The sequence below is a fragment of the Geotrypetes seraphini genome, chromosome 14 (assembly GCF_902459505.1).
Source record: "Geotrypetes seraphini chromosome 14, aGeoSer1.1, whole genome shotgun sequence".
NCBI classification, from domain to species: domain Eukaryota; kingdom Metazoa; phylum Chordata; class Amphibia; order Gymnophiona; family Dermophiidae; genus Geotrypetes; species Geotrypetes seraphini.
In genome coordinates this window covers 58,201,437-58,229,196 of record NC_047097.1, presented here as the reverse complement: position 1 = coordinate 58,229,196, position 27,760 = coordinate 58,201,437, and the positions used below count along the sequence as shown (strand labels likewise).

Here is a 27,760-nt window from a genome sequence, read left to right as displayed (position 1 = left end):
GTGCATGAGTCGTAAAAGGCAGGACAAGAGGGGGAACCTGTAAATTTAATCCAGAAGATTCCTGGAGGTTCTTGAGAGAATACTCATAAGAGCAAAGTAAATGCAGCAAGTTAGTTCAGGAGACATTCATAAATCCTGTGATGTGACAGACGTCCTGTAGTCATCAGGAGGTTAATTTTCGAAGGGGGGCATTTACTAACGGCGAGTGCTATCTTCCGTAGGGCCCCTAGGTCCCACGGCAGACAAAGCGTGCTAACAGCATTAGTATGCAGTAATCGTTAGCAAATGACCCCTCCCCCCAAAAAAAATTTTTATCTGTATTAATCGGCAGTTTGAACATTTTGAGTTCATATATTGCTCTGTGAAATTCACACCTTTAGCTGCCTTTTTTTTTTTTTTTTTTTTTTAGACGTTCCGTAAAGGAAAAGTGTACACACAGGTATATTTTCAAATCTTCGTGGACACTTTTTTTTCCCCCCAGCAAAAGAGTAAGTATGTGTCACTGGGCATTTTGAGAACTATTGCAAAGCCCACAGGTTTCTCATAGATATCCCGACAGGCCCTGTTTCGCATATTTGCTGCATCAGGGGAATATTTTAAATACGGAGCTACCGCTTCAAAGATCTTTGCGGTAGCTCCGTATTTAAAATACTCCCCTGAGGCAGCAAATATGCGAAACAGGGCCTGTCGGGATATCTATGAGAAATCTATAAAGGAAATTTAAACTAGTGTTCCGAGTGTGGTAGATCTGCACTTGGTTTCAACTGCAAACTGGTGATATTTTTCAATATCAGATGACATAGAGATAAGTGCTTGTTTCCTACCTTTTGAAAATCTGTGTACTGAATACCTACCGTATTTGCCGGCGTATAAGACGACTGGGCGTATAAGACGACCCCCCAACTTTTAGTTAAAATATAGAGTTTTGTTATATACTCGCCGTATAAGACTACCCCTTCTTCCGCACACCTTCTCTACCGCCCCGGGTGCAGCACAGCCGGCCAGGTCCCCTTACTTTTGTGGCACTTCCCCGACCGACCGATAACAGCCCGGGCCCGACAAACCTCCCTGCCCTTAACCGCGAATCTAAATTACCTTCTTACAGCTGCTGTAAGAAGGTAATTTAGATTCGCGGCTACAGGGCAGGGAGGATTGTCGGACCCGGGCTGTTATCGGTCGGTCGGGGAAGTGCCACAAAAGTAAGGGAACCTGGCCGGCTGTGCTGCAACCGGGGCGGGGCGGCTGCCCCTCTCTCTTGGTAGCCACTCGAACTGCGAGGCTACTCTCCTTCTTCTTATCTGCCCTGCCTGCAGCACAGAGCCGAACGGAAGTCTTCCCGACGTCAGCGCTGACGTCGGGAAGACTTCCGTTCGGCTCTGTGCTGCAAGCAGAGAAGGTAGGGAGAAGAAGAGCCGCTTACATCCAGAAGACTGAGCATCCAGCCCCGCAGGAGCCCCGCAACCCTCGGAGGCGTCCCCATGGGATCCCCGCGACCCTAGGGGCGTCCCCGTGCAGCTCTCTAAACAGTACCCGGCGTATAAGACGACCCCCGACTTTGGGGAGGATTTTAAGGTACTGAAAAGTCGTCTTATACGCCGGCAAATACGGTACTTTAAAGTCTTAATAGTGATTAATGTAGGACATACAACGGAGTTTTTTTGAGACCAAGGATGTATTTCTCTGTGGCAACTAAGTACTTAAAGTCACACAATATATAATACACCGCTAATTTTGAAAAAGTGCAGTGTCTTTTAACCACTATTCATTCAAACGTTCCATAATAGGCCTCAGAAATGGAGCCTACGCACAGCTGCAAAGTCACAGACTGAACTAGTTGGCATTTATGTCGGTCGTTGGCAGCGGTAGCAACGAATTGTCCGAGTCTCCATTATATCCTATGGGGAACTTTGCTTTGATAAACGAGCGTTTTGGATGACGAGCATGCTCCTGGAACAGGACCACTGTAATTGGTTTGGGGGTCAGTTTGTAAAACTTCCATTTTTATGTTGCCTGATAGATTTCTTTCCTGTCTTCTATGTTTTTCTCTGCACTATAACTCTGGGTAGCTGGACAAGAGTCGCTTGGAAACCATGTGAATTAATGCTTTATTATTGGAAATTTGTGTCTTGTTCATTCCTTTTACTAAGGTGCACGCTGAAGATTGCGTGCGCTAACCACCCGCTAAACGAAAAATACTAACGCAAGCTCTATGGAGGCATTAGCGTTCAGCGCGCGGCATTGAAGCGTGCGCTAATCGCGCGCTAAAACCACTAGCGCACCTTAATAAAAGGAGCCCCTAGTTTCTGGAGTTTATAGAGAATTTGACTTTTAAAACATTACAGACCAACACCCCAGCATTTATAGACAGACTCTTGATCCCATATGACCCCCCCCCAGAGCTTTAAGATCTATTTCACAGTATACTCTTAATGTTCCATCTTTAAAAACAATTGGTACACGTCGTACCTTAATCTTTTCCGTGACCGCTCCTATGACTAGGAATTCTCTTCCTTTATACTTAAGAATTGAAAAAAACTTACAAAAATTTAAAAGCAGCCTAAAGTTCTTTCTTTTTAAAGATGCCACATGATTCTTAATAATGTTGAATGGTTACATATATCTCCGGGGAACGTGTCCACAATTTATTTCTTTTTGCCTCTTATTCCTATCTTCCCAACTCCCTTTTGTATTTACCTTATGTCCCGTGGTTCCAGAGGGGGTCCCCGTGGGAGTCCCGTGGGTTAGGGGGGATTCCCGCGATCCCCGTTCCCGTGCAGACCTCTAGTTAATGCTTTCCAGCTTGGAAAAGACATGGCTGAAGGGGAGAGTGTGGCGCAGTGGTTAACGCTACAGCCTCAGCACCCTTTCTATAACGATTGTATTTCTCCCCCCCCCCTTCCTATTTGTTCCTAGGGGCTCTACAGTTCCACCTACCCAGTCTGTACTTGTTATTGGTCATGAACGTCTTATTCTCTAGTAGATTTGTTATCTTGGCCAAGTATGTTCAGTTTGTCAAAATATTTATTTGTCTATATGTTATTTTTTTAATATTTTGTAAATCGCTTTGCATTTTGAACAAGCGTTCAATCAAAAACCTGAATAAACTTGGAAACTTGGATGTGGGTTATGAGATTTCACGTACAAACTGTTCCGCACCAAGTATTTGGTTTAATTTGTTGCGTGTGTCAAACTCTTCATTTTCCTCTGAGAAATGTCTTGATGAAATATGTGAAATCGTAAATAGAGAGAAAATGAAAATGGAAAGATTGACCTGTAAGAGTTTCATTTGCCAGTTACATGGTTTATGGTTATTTTAACTTGTCCGTATGTCAGGTCCTGAGAGGGTGGTTGCAAAAAGCAGCAAGAGACCGCCACTACCACTCTATCTTCTTATGTCTATTTACTTATTTATTCAGGGGAGCTCGGGATGGTTTGCATGAATTTTATTCCGGTACTGAAGCATTTTTCCCTGTCTGTCCCGGTGGGCTCACAATCTATGTAATGTACCTGGGGGCAATGGGGAGATCAAGGGCTCCTTTTACGAAGGCGCGTTAGCGGGTTTCACATGCGTGACTTTTCATCACGCGCTAACCCCCGCGCTAGCCGAAAAACTACCGCCTGCTCAAGAGGAGGCGGTAGCGGCAAGCGCGGCCGGCGGTTTAGCGTGCGCTATTACGCGCGTTAAACCACCGACGCGCCTTCGTAAAAGGAGCCCTAAGTGACTTGCCCAGGGCCACAAGGAGCAGCGTGGGGTTTGAACCCACAACCCCAGGGTGCGGAGGCTGTAGCTTTAACCACTGCGCCACTCTAGAAATCAAAATGTAGCAAAAGTGAGCCAAGTCTAGGACAATCAAGCCATTGTGACATCACTGATGAGGTCAACTCTTAGGCATTGATGGAATGAGGCATTATGACATCACAATATCAGCTCTGGTTTTCAGAGGCTGAAGCTTTTCACACTATTTATTCATTCAGTTTTCTATACCGTTCTCCCAGGGGAGCTCAGAGTGGTTTACATCAGGGGTGTCCAATCTTTTGGCTTCACTGGGCCGCATTGGCCGAAAAAAATGTTTCTGGTGCCGCACTAACATGCAAACGCTGCAGCAAGATAGAGGAGGGAGCCGGTAAACACTGGGGGCAGCAGAGGAAAACACTGCATCGCCCTCGACCGTGGCCGCACAAAATACTTCATGGGGCCGCATGCAGCCCTCGGGCCACAGGTTGGACACCCCTGGTTTACATTAATTTATTCAGGTACTCAACATTTTTCCATGTCTGTCCTGGTGGGCTCATAATTATAGATTATATATATATATATATATATATTTATCTAATATAATAAAACGCTAGGCCGCGCATGTGTACTTCCTATGTGTGCGCCGGTTTTCCGTGAGCTGTAGCGACACATAGGAAGTGCGCATGCGCGGCTTACGGTATGTCCTGCTCCCTGTTGAAAGACGCAGCGGTCGCCGCCTCTCCGCTCTCTCTCTTCCTCCCCCCCCCCGAGGCGGATGTCGACCGCGGCAGCCAAACCCGGAAAACATTTTAAGGTAACACTTTTCTTGCAACTTTGCATCCAGAGAGCTACATTCTTCCTTGGGCCAAGCTCCTTATGTCGTTACGATCAGGACAGATTAACTGTGCCGCTCACATCAAAAGCCAACCCTTCCGGGTTTTAAGTTGGGCACTGCTTCTCCTGTTGGCCGCAGCGGCCCGAGTCGGATGTCGGCCGCGGCTACTGCTGGCCGCGGCGGCTGTTGGCGGCTGCAGGCCGCGGCAGCCAAACCCGGAAAACATTATAACATAAGTAGGGCATGGAGTTCAGAAGGAATGTATGGGGGGGGGGGGTGGAAAATACTGCACAGGGAAGTGGGGTGGGAGGGAAATGCTGCAACACATGGAAATGGAGGGCAGAAAAGGGGTTGATGGACAGGGGAAGAGGTGCTGATGAACAGGGAGGGGGGGGGCAGAAAAATAAAGACAGGCCTACTGCTGGACAGGGGGAGCAGGAAGGAGGTGATGATGGACAGAGGGAGGTAAAACAAAGGGAGAAGGGCTTCTGGATAAGGTGAGCAGTGATGGGGTGGTGGAGGACACAGGGGAGGTAAAAGGAAGGGAGAATGGACAGGGGGAGCAGGCAAGGGGTGGTAGTGAACAGCCAAGGAAAAAAAAAAAAAGACATACAGAAAGCGACTAAGGAGAGAGAGAAAAAAAAACAAAACAGACACACACACATATATTCTAGCACCCGTTAATCTAACGGGCTATAAGACTCGTATACTATAATCTATCTAATGTACCTGAGGCAATGGAGGGATTAAGGGCTCCTTTTACGAAGGTGCGCTAGCGTTTTTAGCATGCGCTACAATGCCGCACGTGCTAACCCCGCGTTACACGGAAAATACGCCAGCGCTGTGGAGGTGTTAGCATGTAGCGCGTGGGGGCAATGTAGTATGCGCTAAAACCGCTAGCGCACCTTCGTAAAAGGGAGCCCTAAGTGTCTTGCCCAGGGCCACAGGGAGCAGTGTGGGTTTGAACCCACAACCCCAGGGTGACGAGGCCGTAGCTTTAACCACTGCGCCACACTCTCCCACTAAGATGTTCTTTGGACGGAGACGCATAGTTAAGATCTGGAACTCATCGCTGGAGGATGTGGCCAAAGCAGTTGGTGTCAGGTCAAAAGCGTGCTGGGACAAAGGCGCACGCAGACAATTGAGCGCAGCCCGGAGGCACGCGCCGCAGAAAATTACTGTTTTTAGGGCTCTGATGGGGGAGGGCCCGGGGGGGGGGGGGGGGGGGGAACCCCCCCACTTTACTTAATAGAGGAGATTGCGTCGCGTTGTGGGGGCGTTGTGGGAGGTTTGGGGGGTTGTAACCCCCCACATTTTACTGAAAACTTCACTTTTTCCCTGTTTTTAGGGAAAAAGTTAAGTTTACAGTAAAATGTGGAGGGTTACAACCCCCCAAAACCCCCACAACGCCGGCGCAATCTCTATTAAGTAAACTGGGGGGGGGGGCTCACCAACAAAACCCCCCATCGGAGCCCCAAAAAACTGTAATTTTCTTCAGCGCGCGCCTCCGTCTTGTGCTCAGTTGTCGGCGCGCGCCTTTGTCTTTCGCGGGGTTGTCTATGAACCAAGCAGTTAATATAGCTGGTTTAAAAAAAAAGATTGGGAAAAAATTCCTGGAGGAAAAGTCCATAAACCGTTAAGTTAGATATTGGTAGCCTGGAATTTTGTTTCTTTTTGGGGATCTTGTCAAGTACTTGTAACCTGGATTGGCCACGGTTTCAACAGTATACTGGGCTGGATAGACCTTATGGGCTTGACCCAGTGTAGCAATCTTTAAGTTCACATATAGGACATGACAACAGCTGTTTTCAATAGTTTTCCCAATTCACATCTTGAGTTAAGCAGCTGGTCCGGTCTGACTCCAGTTATAAATGCATTTCTGCTTAATTAAACCTCAGGCTCCAGAGCTGGGCAATTTGTTTCTGTTTGCTACACTAATGAGATTATGATCACATTCATGAAAGATTGAACCAGCATGGTCCATGGCTGTAAACCACAGAATGTATATTTTGGCTGGCGCACTGAGCTGCTCAGTGACCATTGCCTAGGGATGTGTGTTTGCTTTCAAAATGAAGTTTTCTTTAGTAATGCATCGTATCCTGCTTCCAGCAGTAGCTAATCTAGGTCACAAGTAACGGGAAGAAACCCAAATAGTAGCAACATTACATGCTGCTGAACCCAGGGCAAGCAGTGGCATCCCCCATGTCTGGTGTCTCAACAGGAGACTTACGACATCCTCTGGTAACGAGTTCCACCAGAGCTTAACTATTTGTTCAGGGAGAAATGTTTCCTCTTAATTGCTGTAAAGTTATTTCCGTGTAACTTCATTGAGTTACCAGTCCTACACCACTCAGAATTTTGTAGACCTCAATTGTATTTACTTATTCGTTTTTCTTTGTTGTTCTCCCAAGGGAGTTCAGAATGGTTTATATTGATTTATTCAGGTACCCAAGCATTTTTCCCTGTCCGTCCTGGCGGGGCTCTATCTAATGTACCTGGGGCAATGGATGGAATTAAGTGACTTGCCCAGGGTCACAAGGAGCAGCGTGGATTTGAACCCACAACCTCAGGGTGCTGAGGCTGTAGCTTTAACCACTGCGCCACACTCTCCCCTTCAGCCATGTCTTTTCCAAGCTGGAAAGCATTAACTAGAGGTCTGCGCAGGAACGGGGATCGCGGGAATCCCCCCCTAAGCCACGGGACTCCCACGGGGACCCCCCTCTGGCCCACGGGACTCCCACGGGGACCCCCCTCTAGCCAATGGGACTCCCACGGGGATGGAAGGCTTTGGAAGCAGGGTTCGTCCATATAATATAATGGACACGCCAGCCTTAGTAAAAGAGGGGGTTTATAAGTTAATTACCTGAACAGAAAACAAAAAAAGGATTCCACCAAAGAGATTCCACAAGGAAAACAGCAGCGCAAACACAAAAGAAACTGTGGAATAGATGATCCTGTCAAAAGTACCGTATTTTCACATAGATAACGCGCACCCGTGTAAAACGCGTACACGGGTATAGCGTGCGAAAAACACAAATTTATGTACAGAATTTTTTATATACCGCGCACACCCCTATACCGCACATGCTGCCCGACTCTCCATTCGCCCGCCCCGACTCTCCTCTGGCCACCCCGACTCTCCTTTCATCCGTCCCGACTCTCCTCTCCCCCTTGAAGTCCTGTCCCCATCCTGAAAGCCTGATGCCCCCCCCCGACGTCCGATTCACCCCCCCCCCGCAGGACACGATCGGGGCAAGAGGGAGCTCAAGCCCTCTTGCCCCAGCCAACTGCGGCACCCCCGACACGATCAGGGCAAGAGGGAGCTCAAGCCCTCTTGCCCCAGCCAACCGCAGCACCCCCGACACGATCGGGGCAAGAGGGAGCTCAAGCCCTCTTGCCCCCCCCGACTCCCCGACACGATCGGGGCAAAAGGGAGCCCAAGCCCTCTTGCCCCGCCGACTCCCCAACTCCCCGACAATATCGGGCCAGGAGGGAGCCCAAATCCTCCTGGCTCTGGCGACCCCCCCCCGCTAGTTGTTAGGGCCAGGAGGGAGCCCAAACCCTCCTGGCCACGGCGACCCCCTCCCCCCATCCCGCACTACATTATGGGCAGGAGGGATCCCAGGCCCTCCTGCCCTCGACGCAAACCCCCCTCCCCCCAACGACCGCCCCCCCAAGAACCTCCGACCGCCCCCCCCAGCCGACCCGCGACCCCCCTGGCCGACCCCCACGATACCCCCACCCCCCTTCCCCGTACCTTTGTATAGTTGGCCGGACAGACGGGAGCCAAACCCGCCTGTCCGGCAGGCAGCCAACGACGGAATGAGGGCGAAATGGCCCATCCGTCCCAAAGCTCCACCTACTGGTGGGGCCTAAGGCGCCTGGGCCAATCAGAATAGGCCCGGAAGCCTTAGGTCCCTCCTGGGGGCGGGGCCTTGGGCACATGGTCGGGTTGGGCCCGTCGGGTTGGGCCAATCCGGCCTCATTCCGTCGTTGGCTGCCTGCCGGACAGGCGAGTTTGGCTCCTGTCTTTTTTTTTTTTCCTCACTTACTGACAACTTTCCATTCCTTTACTCAGACTCCTATTTCCCTACTTTCTGCTCCCCCGTTTCCAACCTTTTTTTCACCTGCTCTCCAACCCTCTGCCTCTAATATTCTCATCAGCCCAAGGTTCTCCCCTGTTTCTCCGCCAAAAATCCCCGAGTCTCTCCTTTCTCCTCTCCCCTGCCCTCTCAAATGCTGCAGTACACGCTTTACTCTCTTTCCCTCAAATTTCCAATTCCCAAATCCTTGTTCTCTCCCCCTGCCACCTACTAAGGTGCTCTCTTTCTCTCTCCCTCCCCCACCTTGAGCTAGTCAGCTACCTGTTTCTCACTGCTTCCCCTGTTTTTGACCAGATTAAGGTTTCTCCTAGGACAAGCAGGATGAGTCAGCCACACAACCATATGTGGCTGCCTATCCTGCTGTCCACGGAGAACCTACGTTACAGGTAAGTAACTATACTTTTTGCATCAGAGCCAATCATCTTTGTCTTTCCTGTGGCTATGGTGGATCGAACATTGGTTCTTTGAACTGTGTGATGCCCTGTATCTTCAGAGACTTGCATGATTTGAACAGGCAACATTTGAACTGTGCAGACCACAGGAAGGATAGAAGGGGCTGTTGCTTAAGGTACGCCAATTACCGGGTGGTGGATCAATAGCCACGACAAATTTACTTATTAGGATTTTATATGCCAGCTTTTTGAAAAAAACATTCCCTGTGGTGGTACAACAAGAATAAATTGAACATTGGCAACAGGTAATTTGTGCTTGAGTCCTAGCGACTTGATGAATTGCGGATCTAATAAGAAATCTGTTTTGTGCTAGTCTGGAAAGGTCCTCCAGCGTCGTCCCCATGGTTGTTTTCAACGTGTCAAGCCATCTGATTGCAGGTCGCTCTCTTCGCCTGGTTCCTTCGATCTTCCCAAACATGATGTCCTTCTCCAGTGATCTCTTTCTTCTGATAGTGAGACCAAAATAAGACAGTCGTAACTTCACCATTTGGGCTTCAAGTGACATAGCTAGTTTGATGTCTTCCAGAATCGATTTGTTCTTCTGGCCGTCCACGGCACGCCTAAAATCCTTCTCCAGCACCAAAGCTCAAATGAATCAATCTTCTTTCTGTCGTGTTTCCGTAGTGTCCAGCTTTTGCATCGATAACTGACCACTGAGAAAATGAATTCATGGACAAGTCTGATCTTCATTTAAGCAGGGATGTCAAAGTCCCTCCTCGAGGGCCGCAATCCAGCCGGGTTTTCAGGATTTCCCCAATGAATATGCATGAGATCTATTAGCATACAATGAAAGCAGTGCATGCAAATAGATCTCAGGCATATTCATGGGGGAAATCCTGAAAACCCGGCTGGATTGCGGCCCTCGAGGAGGGACTTTGACACCCCTGGTTTAGAGTGTCACCTCCTTGCCTTTGAATTCTTTGTCGAGAGCCTTCATTGAAGAGCAACCAGTGCTAGTCTGCAAAGTATTTCCATCCTGCTAGTTGCTTTTTTGTTTACAAAAGAGCTCCAGGAGACTGAAATCCTAGATACAACTTCTATTCTATCGCCTTCAAGCTCAAAATCGTCATCATTTTCCGTGTTCATGATCTTCGTCTTGTTTATGTTCAGTTCTATTCCCATATTATGGCTTTCGGCTTTGGCTTTTCTCAGTAGATACCGCATGTCCTCTTTGCTGCTGGTGATGAGTGTTGCATCCTCTGCAAAGCACAGATTGTTTATATTTTGGCCACCAATTTTGAAACCAATTTCAAAGTTGGTGGCTGAAATCTAAACAGATAATTACAGCAGTAAAAATATTTAAATAATATAGGGTATGGGGTGTAGTATGCCACTTCAGTTGTCAACACAATGCACAACTTAAGGTGTAAGAGAAGGTGAAACACATAGACGGATAAGATATTGTTGGAAAATAAGGAGACTAATTTAACGGAAATTGCGTACGTGGGAGTGTGTGGTGCCGTGGTTAGAACTACAGCCTCATTACCCTATGGTTGTGGGTTCAAATCCTGCACTGCTCCTTGTGACCCTGGGCAAGTCACTTAATCCCCCCATTGCCCCAGGTACATTAGATAGAATGTGAGCCTGCCGGGACAGATAGGAAAAAATGTTTGAGTACCTGAATAATTTGTAATCCGCAATCAGAAAGGTGCATGAATATAATCTCAGCTAGGGTAGGAATGGATAAGAAAGTCCTGCTACAGTATGTGCAATTGGTGTTAGTCCTTGTGAGTGTGTGCGAGACCAGCAGTTTAATTAATTTAGTTAAATGGGGATTTATGCCTGTAAATAAAGGTTATTGGGGAGGAGAGAACACAAAACCTTCTGGCTCTGCAGGTGTTTGGCCCTGTTATGCTGGGGTGGGTGCGGAGACGGTGTCCCCTCAGGCCTTTACCCAGCCATGATACAACCGTCTCATTTTTTTTGCTATATGTGTATGCCTGTGTTTCATTGTGTGACTGGATGAGCCATGAGCAAGTCAGGGTCATGGCCTCAGTACAGTGGGAGAGAGGCAACAGGTAACGGATCTGCTCATCTTTGCCTCCCCCTGCTCCCCTCCATGGTGGATTGCATCTTTTTTTTTTTTTCTTTTCTCTTTAAACCTACTTTAGGGACCATCATCTATTTCTTTTCTTCTCCTCAGATTGCAGTGCTCAGGACGAACAGTTCTCCCTTATCTTCACCATTGGCTCCTTCATGAATAATTTTGTGACGCTCCCTAATGGCTATATTTTTGATCACTTTGGAACCCGGGTTATTCGGCTGGTTGGCATGTAAGTAATTAATGGCATGTGTAGTGGGAGGTGGGGAAAGGGTGTGCACAGGAGTGGGAGGTGGGAAGGAATGTCAGTATCCAATTGTTGGGGTGGGGGAGAGGTGAGTATAATGTCTATATGAAGTCATATCTTTGTCAGATGTCTGGACTCGCACTCGTATTGCTTGTTCACTGATTTGACTGTATGAAATTTGCTGAGCGAACTCTCTCTCTCTTGCTCTATCCCCCACACCCTGTTTTTCTTAATCAGCAAGTCTTCACTATTTGAATGAACCATAGTCCTTATCTGTTATGCAGCAGGTCATTTGGCAGAAATCCTATGATCTGCGTGACTTGTGCTACAGAGATAAACGGTCACATTGGTGTTGGTCTCTGTCTTGTGTCTTGCATTTCAGTGTATGTATATCGTATTCATTCTGTTCATCCTTCTTTACCTCGTTTACTTATTTGCTCCCTTATCTTTGCCTTGGCGATGTCTCCAACTTGTCCAATCTACTGTGGTCAAACTACTTCTACATAACTCCTTAACTTCTACATCATGCCTTAAGTACAAATTTCTCCTTTTATTTCCAATTAAGTTTTGCCCCATCTTATCTTTGCAATCACTTAATTCCCCATGCTACCCTACATTGCCTCAGGTCCACCAGTGATAATCTTCTAACACTGCCTTCCCTGTCAGCTTTGCATCTCCATAGTTTTGGCCAAAACTGACCACATGTTTCGGCATTAGCCGAAAATGTGTGCTTTATCTCCTTCCCGAAGAGGAATTGCCTTTCCCCCCCTGTCTATCTGTAGGTGCCCCACCTTAGAAACCCTGGTGGTCTAGATTCCCAGTTGCTCCTTCCTGTGCTGGTTCTGCTCTTAAAATGGCCGCCATGACTTCTTGTGGCAATCTCGTGAGATTTTCTCAAGAGGTCACGTAACCATTTTGAGAATAGAGCTGACATGGAGATCACTCCTGCCCTGCCTACACCACTAGACCACAGGGGATTGTAAGGTGGTCTTTTTTAGGGGGGAGCAAATCTTTGTATTCTTTCTTTATGTGTGTGTGTGTGTGTGTGTGTGTGTAATACGACTGTAAGTAATGCAGTTCTGCTCTTGCATAGTAGTTCACATCATAAATAGAATGCTCCAATTAAATGATTTGATAAAAAAGTTTAGCAGGAATTTACATCCATAAATTTGGGATGATAAGTTAGCTTTTCTGTGGTGATATAACATCAGCTGTCACTCCAAATATGATGCAAAATCAGCCATTGTAAAAGCACCATGGCTTTTAATTTCAGTTTTCATTAGCTGATGTTCATGTCTGCAGTAGTGCTGCCCGATTCAGGGGAAAAAAATTTGATTTGATTCAGCCTATTGAATTGATTTTTTGATTCGATTCAATTCACTTTTCCTGCCTAATCGTGCATTTTTTTCAAATGGCTTGGCAAATATATTTTTGTAGCCTTTTCACCAACCACCCCCCCTTTGCCCCATCCAACTCCACGCTGGTGCTATGGTATAAACAAAACAAATACATAAACACTTTTCCTCTCTCTGTTAGGTCCTACCTCATGCTCGCTGTCTAACACCAGCTCTGGCAGAATACATATTTCAAATCTGACATATTGTAATCTCAAAACAGAAAATAAGATTATTTTTTTCTACCTTTTGTTGTGTGGCTCTGCAGATGTTTGGCCCTGTTATCATATTTGTCCCAGGCTCTGGTTTCTGTTTGTCTTGAGTTAACTCCCTCGCCAGGGTCTCCTGCTCATTTGATGTTTTCTTCTTTCTACATGCTCACCATCCATCTTCCATCTCTGTACCTTCCCTTCCACTGCCATATCCAACATTTCTGTTTCTTATCCACTGTCTCTTCTCTCTCTTCTCTCTCTGCCTTGTGCCCTGGGACAAACCTCTCTATTCCCCTCCATGCACCATCTCTCCTTGTCCTCCACCCTATGTCCAACATTTCTCCCTCTCTCTTCTCCATGCATGTCTCCCTCCCCTCCACCATATGCAAGATTTCTCCCCTTTCTACCTCTTTGTTGCATCTCTCCCGTCATCTCTTCCACCACATGTCCAACAATTCTTCCCTTCTCCTCTCTCCCCCCCATGTGCAGCAGATTTCCATCCCTCCCATCCTCCTGTGCAGCACTTCCTGATCGACCCCCCCACCCCCCACCGTGAGACCTCAACTTTTGGGCCTCCTAAAGCAGCAGCAGCGGTGAACAGACTGCTTGCGGCCTGCCCGCCAGGGCTTCCCTGTGCTGCATCATCAGTGATGTCATCAGTAACGCGGCAGAGAGAAGGTCCTGGCGAGGCATGTTCACCACCTGCCTCCACCACTGCTGCTTCTACTCTTGGAGACTCAGACGTATTTCAGGAAACTCAGGACTCACTGAATCGATGAGTCAGATTTTTTTAAGAAAGCAAATCGATGTGAATCGGGCAAAACTAGTCTGCAGAGGCTATTTTGCTTGGAGGTAGAATATGGTCTTTTATTATTTTAATTTGTGTGTGTGTCTGGCTTATATACTATTTGGGTGGTTCTAAAGAATTTCCAGATGAAGATACAGCATTTTAATTAAACTAGTGATGTGCAGAACCTAGATTCTTTGATAAAGGAACTTGCAGTGATTCTTTTCAAGCACAAGTATTCATTAAGCTTTAAGCACCAGTAGGGAATTTTTTTTTTTTTTAGTATATAGTCTTCGTATTCAATAACATTAATGTGCTTTTTGATTCTGAATTATGCATCAGGTTGGTACAATGTCCACAGTGTAGACCAGTGTCTGGATTCCTTTACCCTGCTTTAGCAAGAATGTATATCATGTTTATCCTTTAATTAAATACAAAAGGGGAAATATCCCAATGCTTCTTTCTGTTGTTGTTTGAGCATAATTTGGGTAAGCATAAAAAGTAGTAGTCATGATTTTCTTTTACATGTTCTCACAAAGTTCCTGTCTCGGAGGGTATTGAACTGCATCTACATTGAGAACTGAAATGCGCCAGACTCGTTGGGAAGTCTTTATGAAAATGGTTCTCCCGGTTGTCAGGTTGTGGAACAGGAGGGTGAGCCCTGTGGGTTTAGCAGAGTGCTGTCAACTGCAAAACTCTGACACTCTCCAGTGGGCCTCATTCTCTCTCATTCATAACAACCAAACTTTCGTTTTCGGTTTCGGCTGAAATGAGGCAGTAAGTTTTGGCCACAGTTTTGGTTTCAGCCAAAAGTGGTTAGGCAGTTTTGGTTTTGGCTAAAACTGATAAAAAAACTCTCTTGGTCGGCCTCGAACTGCATAGATGCCCCACCCAGGCCCTCTGGCAATTTATTTACTTATTACATTTGATATGCCATAAGGTCCTGCTTGTAGGCATCTAAGTGGTTTACAAAATTAAGATGGTCTGCATGTGGGCATCAAATGGCAGCATAAAATCTGCGTTACTCTTTGAAATCTTGCCAGGTGCTTGTGACTTGGGTTGGCCACTGTTGGTAAACAGGATGCTGGGCTTGAATGACCTTCAGTCTGTCCAAGTATGACAACTCTTACGTTCTTATGCTTTAAAAATAAAGGAGAGAGGTTATACCGTAGAGGAAGAAAAAGATTGATAGAAGAGGAAAGTTTTAAGTGATTTCTTGAAGGCAGTAACTGTTGGTTGGTTCCTAATGTGAAAGGGAAATTCATTCCAGAGTTTCAAGAGAGATTTATGCAGAGGGCCGAGAGAGTAGGTAGGGTAAGGAAGTCGTTGGCTGAACAAAGAAGGCGAAAGTGGGTGAGGGGATAAGGAACTGACAGAAGGGATGATTTATAAACCAGCAGCAACAGCTTGAATTTGACTTGAGAAAAGCTAGGGAGCCGGTGCATAAAACGAAAGAGGGGAAGTGATGTGGTCGAACCTGCATGTGTTATGACTGTGGTAGATTACACATGTTGAAGTCTATGAAAAGACTAGGGGAATGCTGGCATAGGGTGAGTTACAGTAATCATTGTGTAATATGACAAAGACAAGAATAACAGGGTGTTATAGGAAGGAGGATGTGGACAGCACGGATTTGGTGAAATGCAAAGAAAGATGAGCAAAAACCAGAATCGGTTGAGGCTTGAAAAATGAGTTTTGAGTCGTGGCGGTCAATAGAGGGGAAAGGGGGAACAATGAGCGGGCAAGAAAAATAAAATAAATAAATGAAATTGTTGAGTGAATTGTCAAAATTTGGAGGGAGGAAGGGTCTAAGACTGAAGGCTTGCGTAGAACACTCTTGCGCTGGCTCTGCTCAGCCGGTCTGCCGACGAGAAACCTTGTTCAGCATGAGCTATGGTGGCACTGGTTTTTTTTTCCCATTTATCAGTAGGAAAAATCCTGGAGTGAGGCCGTTTGACCATGGGCCCTGTGCCAGAGGTAGTGAAAGCACACCGTCTCTGGTGATCAGGAATAAAGGCTGAGGCAGTTTGCTGAGTAGACAGCTCTGTCATTTCAGTGGTTTTATGGTAAGTGAGCAGAGGACAGGGTGGATAAACTATGCCTGAAGGGAACGGAATAGCAGTTGTATCTGCTGGAAGTATCTGGCGGGCCCTGCTGGACTTTTTAGTGAATCGGGGAGGGGGGGGGGTGGAGGACATTCCTTTGAATCAGAGCAAGATTGATGAGGCTGAGTGCTTTAAGTAGATAAAATGTCGGCAAACAGTGAATGAGAGATTATATCAGTAATGCAAGGGGAAGAAGAACCAGAAATAAAAATGAAAGAAGACTGAATGGAAGCAAAAAATAGAGAGAGAGAGAGAAGTGATAAATTTGATTTCAGCGAGATTATAGCACTCTTACAGAAATGAATGATAGTCAAGTCGCAGTTCTATAAACGGGCATCTCCTTTGCGAGTTTATTCTATAACAGAATCTCGGCGCTTGGATTCCGTTATAGAACGCAAGCGTAACCCGATACTGGCGCACCTAACATTCAGTTACGCCAGCCGTAGTCCTGGTTAAATGTGGTAAGGGCACAACGCAATATTTTGCACACTATCTAGGGAATTCTATTTATGGTACTTGGCGTCAGCTTTTTACAATTTTTTTTTTTTTTTCTGCACAAAAAAAATGCATTATAAGGGAAGCAAGGCGCTGAAACAGCCCCAAAATGGCAGATCCATGTGGAGCTACACTTGCGTGCCCTGTTACAGAAGAGCCCAAGTGTTTCCGCACGGATCTGAAAAGGGGACGTAATGACAGGTGGAATATAGGTGGGTCAGGGGCATTCTCTTAAAATGTGTGGCCTTGTGATAGAATTTGGGGGGGATCTGCACCCATCTTGCATACTGGGATTTAGACTTGGTGGGAATGCGCCCAGATTTGGGCGTGCTTTTTCTATAAAGGGTGCCCATCCTGGAGCGCCCGAAATAGGCTACCGATTTGTGAGCGCTGCGTGCTGAATTCAGCCCTATTCGCTTAAGTGGGTGCCCCGCCCCCCAATTTGTATTTGTGTTACGCCACTTATGCGCACCCTTACGGAATAGCACTTAGGCATCCTGTCCCATTTATCGAACTCGGCTAGTCAGCTTTAAGACCTTCCCTCACTTTATGTGTTTTCCAATGTCTGTTTTTCTTTCAACTTTACTGTCTTTTAATGTATTTCTCCCCTTCTTTCCGCACATTCATGTTGTTTTCTTATACGCCATTCATTTTTATCTATTTTTTTTTTTATAATTATATTGTAAACCACATAGAAATTTTATTTATTTATTCGATTTTTTAGCCCGTCCTCCCAAAAGAGCCCAGAACGGGTTACAATGAATATATTGGTGCATTAAAATTATAAGTAAGATAGGTACTTAGAAATTCCCTTACTGTCCCGAAGGCTTACAATCTAACTAAGTACCAGGAAAAATAACAATTAGAAGAGTAATAAAGAAAGAAAATAGAGATAGAGGAGAAAAATAAGAAAATAAACATACTAATAAGATTACAATGATCTAAAGGAATTTGAAAGGTTAAAAAGAGGGGAGATAAGAATAGATGCAGAGGGAGAACCGATGAAGCAATAGAATTCTGGGGAAATTTAAATGAAATTTGAATGATAAAATAAAACAAAATAAGTGGTAAAACAATAAGTGAGATTAAAAAATATATCTTAAACTAAAAAGAAGTGAAAATAAAATCAAAACAGTCAAAACTGAAGTCCAGCTTGAACGGTCCCCCGAGCCAACCGTTGGTCCGATGGCTGGACTGCAGCCCTCCTCCGTCGGCTTTCCCCTGCTGGAATGGGGGAGGAGCGAAGACAGGGTCGGGTGCCCCGCTGGAACGGACCCCGAGCCGACCGTTGGTCCGATGGCCGGACTGCAGCCCTCCTCCGTCATTGTTATTACTGATGAATATTGTATTGCACATTTTGTTAGTTATGGAAAATCAATAAAGATTTATTAAAAAAAAAAAAAAAAAAATTTTTTTGTGATTGGTAGGATATCAAATTTTAATAAATGTCCTTTGACCTGTAAATTTAATTGTGCACTTACCTTTTCCAAGATGCATTCGACTGTTAAATAGATTAGGTTACCGCCAGAGTGATTCCATAATCTTTATTCCCTAGCCTCCCCATCGTGGTTTGCCTTTCATGTATTCTTTACCGTTAATTTGTAATTCTCCCTATTTTCCTATTATTTCTAGTTGGTCAAGTATTGTTATGCGAGTATTTACTCGTTTATTGTCTCCCCCCCCTTTTTAATTACAAACTGTAAAACACTTAGAAGTTTCGATTTGCGTTTTATCAAAATTTTTAATCAACTTGAAACTTGACATGTCAATGTCGGCGTCCTGGTTTACAATGTCAATGTCGGCGTCCTGGCTCTTCATATTCCAGACTTAATGTGAAAAAAGGAAAGCCCCTTATGATCGCTCCAGGAATTGAAAATGCAATTATTTTTAGGTGATCGCGCGCAAAGGGTAGAACAACTTATGAGTACCTCAAGTACATCATTGTTTGTCCGACGCATCATGTCACAGACAAAACGATGACAGCTGCAGTCTTGGGCACTGGAGGATTTAAGCACAGACGTGCCACAATTTGCTATCTTCCGTTTCACGTTTGTTGGGCAGCGTCAGTCAGGTATACGGGTGCTTGACAGGCAGGACAGCGGGAGAGAAGCACTAATGGTGACAGACGGCAGGGAACGCTATCGTAGACAAGCACCGTTCTGCTGGCTTCCCGGGGGATATGAGTCAACACCAGCAGGAGAGACTCGCTGCTAGGTGGAACGGATGCATGGTGGGGAACATGGATTTGAGTGGATCCAGATTGCAGTTTTTCCCTACCCATGAGAATATGCCTTTCATATTTTTCATTGAAACATTAGAGAGATTTTTGTTCCCTCAAGTTTATTTAGTTTTTTTGATTACCTCGCATAGTCCAAATCCAATGCAATTTACACAAGTTCCAAGATTATATAAAATATTAAAAACCAACAAACATAACATTCATTACTAATACAATAGTACATGTAAGGAGGGAAGGAATTAACAACAATTAACATAAATACAATTCTAAAAAAAACAAAAAGTAAAGATAAAACCAGGGGAGGGTTAAGTCACAAAAGGTTTGGGAACAAATACCCGCTTGATTCTATTAGATCGTCTTCCTGAAACTATTATAGGCTATGATCTGTCCCCAAACGATTACACGGAGACAAGAATGCTTGCAAAGGGACTCTACATCTCCCTGTTTCAACGTTCCCATCAGTCATCTCTATCTTTTCTCTTTTACCACACTGCTTCTAGCCAGTGCCCGGGGTGGTGGTGCCCCTCCCTTGCCGCGTGGACGCCCCGTTCCCTTTCCCCGTACCTTTTTCGCTTCTCCGGCGTGAGCAGTACGCCCACGTCGGTGTCAGCTTGCCCTCTGACGTCACTTCCTGGAAGTGACGTTGGGAGAGAGCGCCGCTGCCAACGCGGGCAGCAACCTTGCATCAGGGAAGTAAAAAAAGACTCGTGGGGAAGGCAAGGGTGCATATGAGCAGCGAGGAGAGGAGCGGGGGACGGAGAGGAGGAAGGGTGCAGCACCCAGGGAGGACCGCACCCCCCTTCTAGCTGCCAACTTCCCTTTCTTCTCAGCTGGTGGACCCTGGGGAACTCAACCAGCCCTCTTGTGGCACTGTTTCTCCCCCTTCCCACCCTCTATTATAAATACACAGGTCGCACACCTGCTCTTACTGTTATACATACGGTGGCGTAGTGAGGGTGAGAGGCACTCGGGGTGGTGACCCCCCCACCGTTCCTTCCCCAAATTCACCTGCCGCACACAACCCCCTTCCCTTGTACCTGTAGTAGAAGTTGTTGCAGCGGTCAAGAATGTGCTCCTTGCAACCCCATCGGCTCTCCCTCTGATGTCACTTCCTGTGCACCCGGAAGTGACGTCAGCGGGAGAGCCGACGGGGGGTCACGAAGAGCACGTTGTCGACTGCCGCGAACAACAACTTCTAGAGGTAAGGGGAAGGGAAGGTAGGGTACGTGAAGGAAAGGAATGGGAAGAGGAGGGATATTGCCCCACCCCACCAACATGGCCCCCGGGGCGGACCGACTCTCCCCCTTACTACGCCACTGCATATATATAAATTCAAATGATTGTGCACTGAGAGTTTCAGTACTGTCGATGTTGCAGAAAGACATCAAGGAGTTTAACTCGTGTCAAACAAAGCAAAGCGAACATGGATGAACCGAGTTATAATTGATTGGTGTGCAATCGGAAAATAGAGTTTTGGCATAATGTCTCCAGGACCTTCAGGGCTGATGAGATGACATGGAAAAAGGGCAAAGGAGGCCGATTTTCAAAGGGTTTCGCCTCCTAAATGGGCTGCTTTGAAAATTTGCTCAGGCTGAATTTTTAAATGTAGGTGCCTAGAAAGGGGAAAAAGTTAGGACCTTAACACAGATTTTGAGTCCCGAGCATCTAATTGTATTAGCTAATTAGAAGACCTTTTTTTCTTACGGAGAAAACTTGCAAATATTACTGAGAGAATATAAATATCTTAATACTGATCAGTTTAAGCTCGTAGTTCAATCCATAATTTTAAGTCAACTACAGACAATTACAGACAATACAGAACATTACGCATTATGCAGTGGTATAGTAAGGGAGGGGGCAGACCGCCCTGTGCGCCGTCTTGGTGAGGGCACTGGCACCTCTCCGCTCCCCCACACCATGCTCGCGCCCACCATATCCCTATTTAAATCTTCACCCACGTGAGACACTTCTCAGGCCTGCTGCTCGCTCCAGTCTGGCTCCCCTCTGAAATCACTTCCGGGTTGCGGGGCTAGGAAGTGACATCAGAGAGAAAGCCAATGCTGGCACCAGCAGCAGCCCTGAGAAGTTGTTCGCCTTGGTGAAGATTTAATGAGGTTCGGGGGGAGGGCACGAGTGTGGTGTGGGAGGGCCACCGCCCTGGGCACCTCCTACCCCCGCTAAGCCACTGACAGCACGTATTATTTATTTATTGATCAAGTCTGATAGAACAACACTGTGCTCTGTAAAATCTCATTGGCATCCAGTGGAAGCGAGGATTCTTTTTAAATTAATCTGCTTCCTATATAAAGTGCTTCATGGTGTTGTTCCTGAATATTTTTACTCACAATTTCATTTAAGGAAAGGAGACGAGCTTCCTAGAAATCCGAGGGAAAATCTTTTCTGTTTTCCATCTCCAAGAGGTATTAAACTGGTTTGAACAAGTGTTGTCGTACTAAGCTGCCAAACATACCCATCCCTCCCCTTTTTTTCAAAACTGTAGTGTGGTTTTTAGCGCCGGCCATGGCAGTAACTGCTCTGACGCTCATAGGAATTCTATGAGCTGTTACCGCCGCGGCCAGGACTAAAAACCACGCTGCGGTTCCTGGAGGAGAAGTCCATAGTCTGCTATTGAGACAGACATGGGGCGAAGTCACCCTGGGATTGATAGTATGGAATGTTGCTTCTGTTTGGGTTTCTGCCAGTATTTGTGACTGTTGGAAACAGGAAACAGGGCTAGATGGACCCAGTATGATGTTTGAAAGTTATTCAGGCACCAGGCAGGGCATGACTGTGAATCTTTGGCCTCCTGTACTGAAGCCGTGACTCTTCTGTCTCATTTCAGATTCCTGTACACAATTGCAACCCTACTGATTGCATTCTCTACGGCAGGTAAGACAAAAGGAAGAGAAGGGGAAGGAGGGGGGGGATGTTTTTGACCTGAAGTTGTATGCCACCTTACATTTTGGACCTTGTATCCCCCCAATGATTTTTTCCATTGTGACAGTCTCTTATCTCAGACGTAGGATTTTTCCATTTTATTTATTCAAGACTTACCATGTCGCACTAAACTGATTAGCAAGGCTAGGTAGGCAGTTTACAATCTAAAAACCTAATTGCAGGACAGGAACTACAATATGAGACAAGTGAGAAGAGTGTGGCATAGTGGTCAGAGCTACAGCCTCAGCACCCTTAGGTTGTGGGTTCGAACCCTGCACTGTTCCCTGTGACCCTGGGCAAGCCACTTGATCCTCCACTGCCCCAGGTACATTAGATAGAGTTTGAGCCCACCAGGACAGATAGGGAAAATGTTTACCTGTAGGTAAAAAGGCGATATACAAGACAAGAAAGATAGTTGACCTAGAGCTCATTCACACAAATGATAATAAGAGACTGCAGAGCAGACTTGGGGGTCGATGTAGGAGTATGGCTTGCACTGGTTGGGAAAGTCGGTGGTTGTGTCCACTCAACAAGAAAATAATTAGTGGTAGATGCCAGGAAATTTCATCAGAGGGGAAGGCTTGGCAGCTGGTCTGAGTCACTGCTCGGTCTCAGCCCAACACTGAAGGGGAGGAAGTCTTAAGCTGGTGGGGCTTGGAGATCAAACCAGCTGCTGCTACTTTTGGAATTAAGTAACGGGAGCGATGTCTCCATGAGGATTTTCGAGATACTTTCAGATTGGCCGCTGTTGGAGACAAAGGCCCTGATTCTACAAAGTGTGTCACGATTTTAGGCAGCTGTAGGCGTCCTACAGCAGTCTAATCAGCCAATCGGGATGCACGTTTTTTAAAATGCTCCCCAGGCAGGCCGCCTATATTGAAGGCGCCTCCGGGAGCCTAGGGAGGCCCGCAAGACGCCTAAGCTCGCCTAAGGGCCTTAGGCGAACCTAGGCAGCCCTACGCGCTTTTAATGAATTAGTCTTTCAAAGCGAGTTACTATTCCTAACTGAAGTAGGCAAGCACTGATCTATTATAACATAACTCCTATTTGTTCTCTTTTCTATATCAAAATGTAGTTCTTCCCCGACGTCCCTACGAAGTGCATGTCTGTCCATCCCTATATTGTCTGTTTCCCCTGTTTGGAAAATTATTTATTGTTCATCGCTTTGTAATCTTCGAAAAAAAAGCGATTTTATGAACTACGAAATAAACTTGACACTTGACACCGGAAGAATATATTGAACATAAGCCGTAAAGTTCTTAGAAACTCTACAGCGTGATGGCTTAGCCTGCTTCAGAGTCCCCCGTCGCATCGTGAATCGGCGTGATGCTTGCAAGCTATTTGCAGTCAATGACAAGGCAGCTCCTTTTGAAGAATTAGCAGTCCGCTTACAAGATGCAGTCGCAAAGCGTCTATTCCTGCAGACAGAACTGCTGCTGTTCACGTCACTTAACATACTGCTTCTGTCAGATTCTCCCGCTTTATCCACTTGTGCGTGGAGTCAGATCGGCTGTTGAAACTGATAATGACATCTGATTTACAACCACACATGCTTGTATTCCTTCTTGACAAGTCATCAGTCTTGTGTTTTGATCATCTGAACAGCTCACATTTTGGAGATAATTTTATAAAGTCATTTTTCCATGTGTTCCTTTCCCTCATCCCCCCTCTTTATGCATTTCTTGCTTTGTTGTTGTTTTCCCTTTGTTCTCTCCCCTGGGATTTATATCGGTTCCAATTAACACTTTGAAGACCATAGTATAAACAGGTTCATAGACAATGGCGCGAAAGACAAAAGCGCGCACCGAGAATTGAGCGCAGCGCGCGCCGCCGCGCCGCTCTAAATTACAGTTTTGAGGGGCTCCGATGGGGGGTTTTGTTGGGGAACCCCCCCAGTTTACTTAATAGACATCACACCGGTGTTATGGGGGGGTTTGGGGGGTTGTAACCCTCCACATTTTACTGTAAACTGAACTTTTTCCCTAAAAACAGGGAAAAAGTGAAGTTTTCAGTGAAATGTGGGGGGTTACAACCCCCCCACCCCCCACAACGCGGCACGATGTCTATTAAGTAAACCCCCCACGCCTCCCCCCCCCCCGTCGGAGCACTAAAAACAGTAATTTAGAGCGGCGCGGCGGCACGCGCTGCGCTCAATTGTCTGGGCGCGCCTTTGTCCCGGCGCGCTTTTGACCTGACACCGTATAAACATAACCCACCCCCTTCTTCTCCAACACTCACTGAATTCCTAGGAGCGTCGGAGCATTTACTTTGCCAACCTGTGGAAAAATGCTCTTTCGCTGCATAGCAAAATCCCCACCCAGCATTAATTTGTTCTTTTTCCTAATATTTTGGTTTGGTTTTTTTTCTGCAAATTACTCTGGTTTTTACTTTGATAATAAATAATCTATACAGAACATATTTATTGGCTATAAAACTATACTGCACTGCCCCCCCAAAAAAGAAATATGTGTCAAGCTGGAGAATGTGGTCAAGGCTAGTGGCTGGCATTTCTTAAACAGGGGTTGGACAAGTTTCTGGATGACATCCATTAAAAAAATGATTAGGGGGAGGAGTTTAGCAATCGTTGGCAGCAGTGTCAGTAAGCTCTCTCTCAGTTGTTATGTGTTCTATAGTGAATTGCCTTCAAAATGCCTCCTGCAAGGAAGGAAGTCTTATCCCTTTGAAGCTGGGGCTTTTTTTTTTTTTCTAATGGACGATAGACAAATGTTTTGCCCCTAGAGAGCGTGGTTTCACAAAACCTGCTTTCCATACCCATCTCCTAAGACACATATCAACACCATGCGTAATAATAACTTTTCGGTTACTGCTCCTTCGCTTTGGAACTCTGCCCCAACCCATCTAAGAGACGAAACGACCCTAAATCATTTCAAATCAAAACGGAAAACCTTTCTGTTTCAAGATGCCTTCGGCTCATAACCATCCTCTAAAGGACATTTTTTTTTTTTTTTTTTAAACTTTTCATTTTTTCAGCTTGTAACTTTCCATTTTCCCCTCCTTCTTATATCTTCCCTTCTCCTTTCTATACTTTGATACATTGTAGCTCTCCCCCTTTCCCTATCGTTTTCTGAATGTTTTCTGTATGTTTTTCTTCCTTGATGTTTGTCTCTGTACTAATATGCATAGATCACTGTTTTGTTTTAAAGTTTTTTTATATTATGAATTATGTTATCCCCCTTTGTTGTTATAAATTTAATTATTAGATGTACACCGCCTTGAAGCCTGATTTGACGGTATAACAAACTTTTAATAAACTTGAAACTTGTGTGTAGTGGTTAGAGCTACAGCCTCAGCACCCTAAGATTGTGGGTTCAAACCCTGCACTGCTCCCTGTGACCCCGGGCAAGTTACTCAATCCTCCAAGACAGATAGGGAAAATGCTTGAGTACCTGAATAAATTCATGTAAACTGTTCGAACAGTATAAAAAAAAATTGAATAAATAAATAGTGTGAAAAGCTTCAGCCTCTGATAACCTGAGCTGGTATTGTGACATCATAATGCTTCATTCCACCAATGCCTAAGAGCCAACCTCATATGTTTTGAGCAGGACCATAAAATGTTCATGAAACTTAAGGATGGATAACGTTTTTGGCAGGGTGTCTGAAGCCTGTGGTTTGGGAGCATGTTTTTTTTTCCTGAGATAGCCCTGGAAATGCTTAGTAAATTACTGTTCTTGAACAGAAAAACTTTTGAGCCCCAGTGGCTGATTCTCTATAGCAGTGTTTTTCAACCTTTTTTGGGCAAAGGCACACTTGTTTCATGAAAAAAATCACGAGGCACACCACCATTAGAAAAATGTTAAAAAATTTAACTCTGGTGCCTATATTGACTATATATAAAGTAATTCTCTTGAATAGGAATCAAATAAACACAAAGAAAGTATTTTATAATGACTTTATTATGAAATATTAAGTAAACAGAATAGTGAAAAATTATAAAATACTTTATTCAGTGCGAAACCTGGGCCTGTTTGGCTGAACACAAAGCTGATATTCTGGCTGGAATCGAAGAAAGACACACACGTAGCTCTTCGTCAACCGCTCTCAGTCTCTCTCTGTATTTGGTTTTTATAGCATACAAAAATAGACAAATATACCCTCCATCCTTTTTATTAAACCACAATAGCAGTTTTTAGCGCAGGGAGCTGCGCTGAATGCCCAGCGCTGCTCTTGACGCTCATAGGCTCCCTGCGCTAAAAACCACTATTGCGGTTTAGTAAAAGGTGACCATATTGTAAAATATAGACAGCAGATATAAATTCAGAACTGTGCATAGTAAGTGAAGGGAAGTTTTCATCTCTGGGAATTTACCCAGTTAACTATTAAGTTATTTGGGCAAATTCCTTTGAAAACTGTGGTAATACTGCCTCCACTTTGCTAAATTTAAAATAAAATCATTTTTCCTACCTTGTCTGGTGATTTCTGGTTGCACTTTCTTCTTCTGACTGTGCATCCAATCTTTCTTCCCTTCTATCAGCCTGTATGCTTTCTCTCCTCCACACCTCATTCCCTCCCCCAACTTTTTCTTCCTCTCTCCCTGACCTTTCTTTCTTTTTTTCTGTTTCTCTTCTTTCCTTCTGTTTCCCTGCCTGCTCCCTTTCTTTCTTTCTCCCTGCCGTTCCCCAAGCCACTGCCACTGCCGCTGCCATCGGGGAACAGGACCCACCAATGGATAACAGGCCCCAAAGCCGACGCTGACGCATGCTCTCCCTGACGTCAATTCTGCAATCGGAGAGGAAGTTCCACCCAGCCAGGCAGCGATTGGCTGGCCCGAACTTCCTCTCCGACTGCAGAATTGACGTCGGGGAGAAGAAGACTTATCGGCTCGATAGATTAGATCGCCAAGACAAAGTGAGTCCTGGGTGATCGACTCACTTTGCCTTGGCGAGCTACTGGCGCCCCTGCCTCGGGCCCCCTGTCAGCTCCGGGCCCCTGAATGCAGGACTGGTAGTACTGCCCTGATGGCGGCCCTGCGGCACACCAGGCAACATCTCGCGGCACACTAGTGTGCCGCGGAACAGCGGTTGAAAAACACTGCTCTATAGTAACGGGGTGATGCAGGCCTATTCTTTCTCCTTATACTATGTTTTCTCTTTGTCTTCACATTTTTTTCTCTCTTCCATCATCCTACCAACCCCTCCATTGGGAACTAATAGGGTCTTTCAGTACCGTGTTTCCCTGAAAAAAAGACACTGTCATATTAATTTTGGGTCTAAAAAATGCACTAGGCCTTATTTGGTGGGGGTGTCTAATTTTTTTGTGTGTACAACGATCATCTTTCACCCATCCCCTTGTGCAGCATTTTTCTATCCCTCCATCCCGTTCCCCCCTCCCCCCCCATGCAGCAGAACCCAGAAAGCAATTTCATTGTGTTGCATTAAATCTAATCTAAGCATTGTTCTTGTATGCCATATCTTCCCTATAAAATAGAGCTTTAAATGGTTAACAAATAAACCAATTACAGATCATCCTTAAACAAACTGGGAAAAAAAGTCTTGAGATCTTTGTGGAACAGATAATACATGGGCTTTTTTGATGTAACTACTAGAGAATGACACGGTGACAAAATTCATCACCGTTCCCGTCCCCGCGGATAACCGCGGGAAATAATCCCATGTCATTTTCTATTATCTATTTCAACCTCGGTCCTTCTACACCAGCATTCTTCAAAGCAAAGCTTGAGGGTCAGTGGTTGTGCTCAATTATACTCTGATTCTTCCCTCTCTCCTTAAGGAATGACATGAAGATGGTTTCCCGCGGTTATCCGCGGGGACGGGAACGGTGATGAATTTTGTCACCGTGTCATTCTCTAGTAACTACAATATCAAACAGCTCCAATGGAAACCTGTGCTGAAGTTTCAAGTGTATTATAAATTAGATTAATCGCTTATTCAAAATTCTAAGCAATGTACAAAACGATAAAATTACAAATTTCTGGGGGAGACAAAAACAAACAAATACGACAAACCTGACAAAATATATTAAACAAAAGGAAAAGATGGGGAAAGAAATACAAGTTGTTGATAGTAAATAAGACAAGTAAGGGAAAAAACTAATATGAGGGGTGAGAGCAGTGGGCTTCAAATAAGTTGAGAAATAGGATTCAATTGAGGCTCCTAATCAAGCTTTCTAGCTATCAAATGCATCTTTAAAAAGAAA

General features: G+C 45.5%; 1 protein-coding gene across 4 annotated transcripts in view; it reads left to right on the top strand.

Moving 5' to 3' along the window:
* Positions 1-27,760, top strand: part of SLC43A3 (solute carrier family 43 member 3) — a 115,480-nt gene that overhangs the window by 48,966 nt on the left and 38,754 nt on the right. For all 4 annotated transcript variants that reach the window (XM_033920305.1, XM_033920304.1, XM_033920306.1 and 1 more), the window contains exons 3-4: positions 11,270-11,399; positions 21,489-21,535. In XM_033920305.1, the coding sequence (XP_033776196.1) occupies positions 11,270-11,399; positions 21,489-21,535 (177 nt within the window). The remainder of the gene's footprint in view (positions 1-11,269; positions 11,400-21,488; positions 21,536-27,760) is intronic.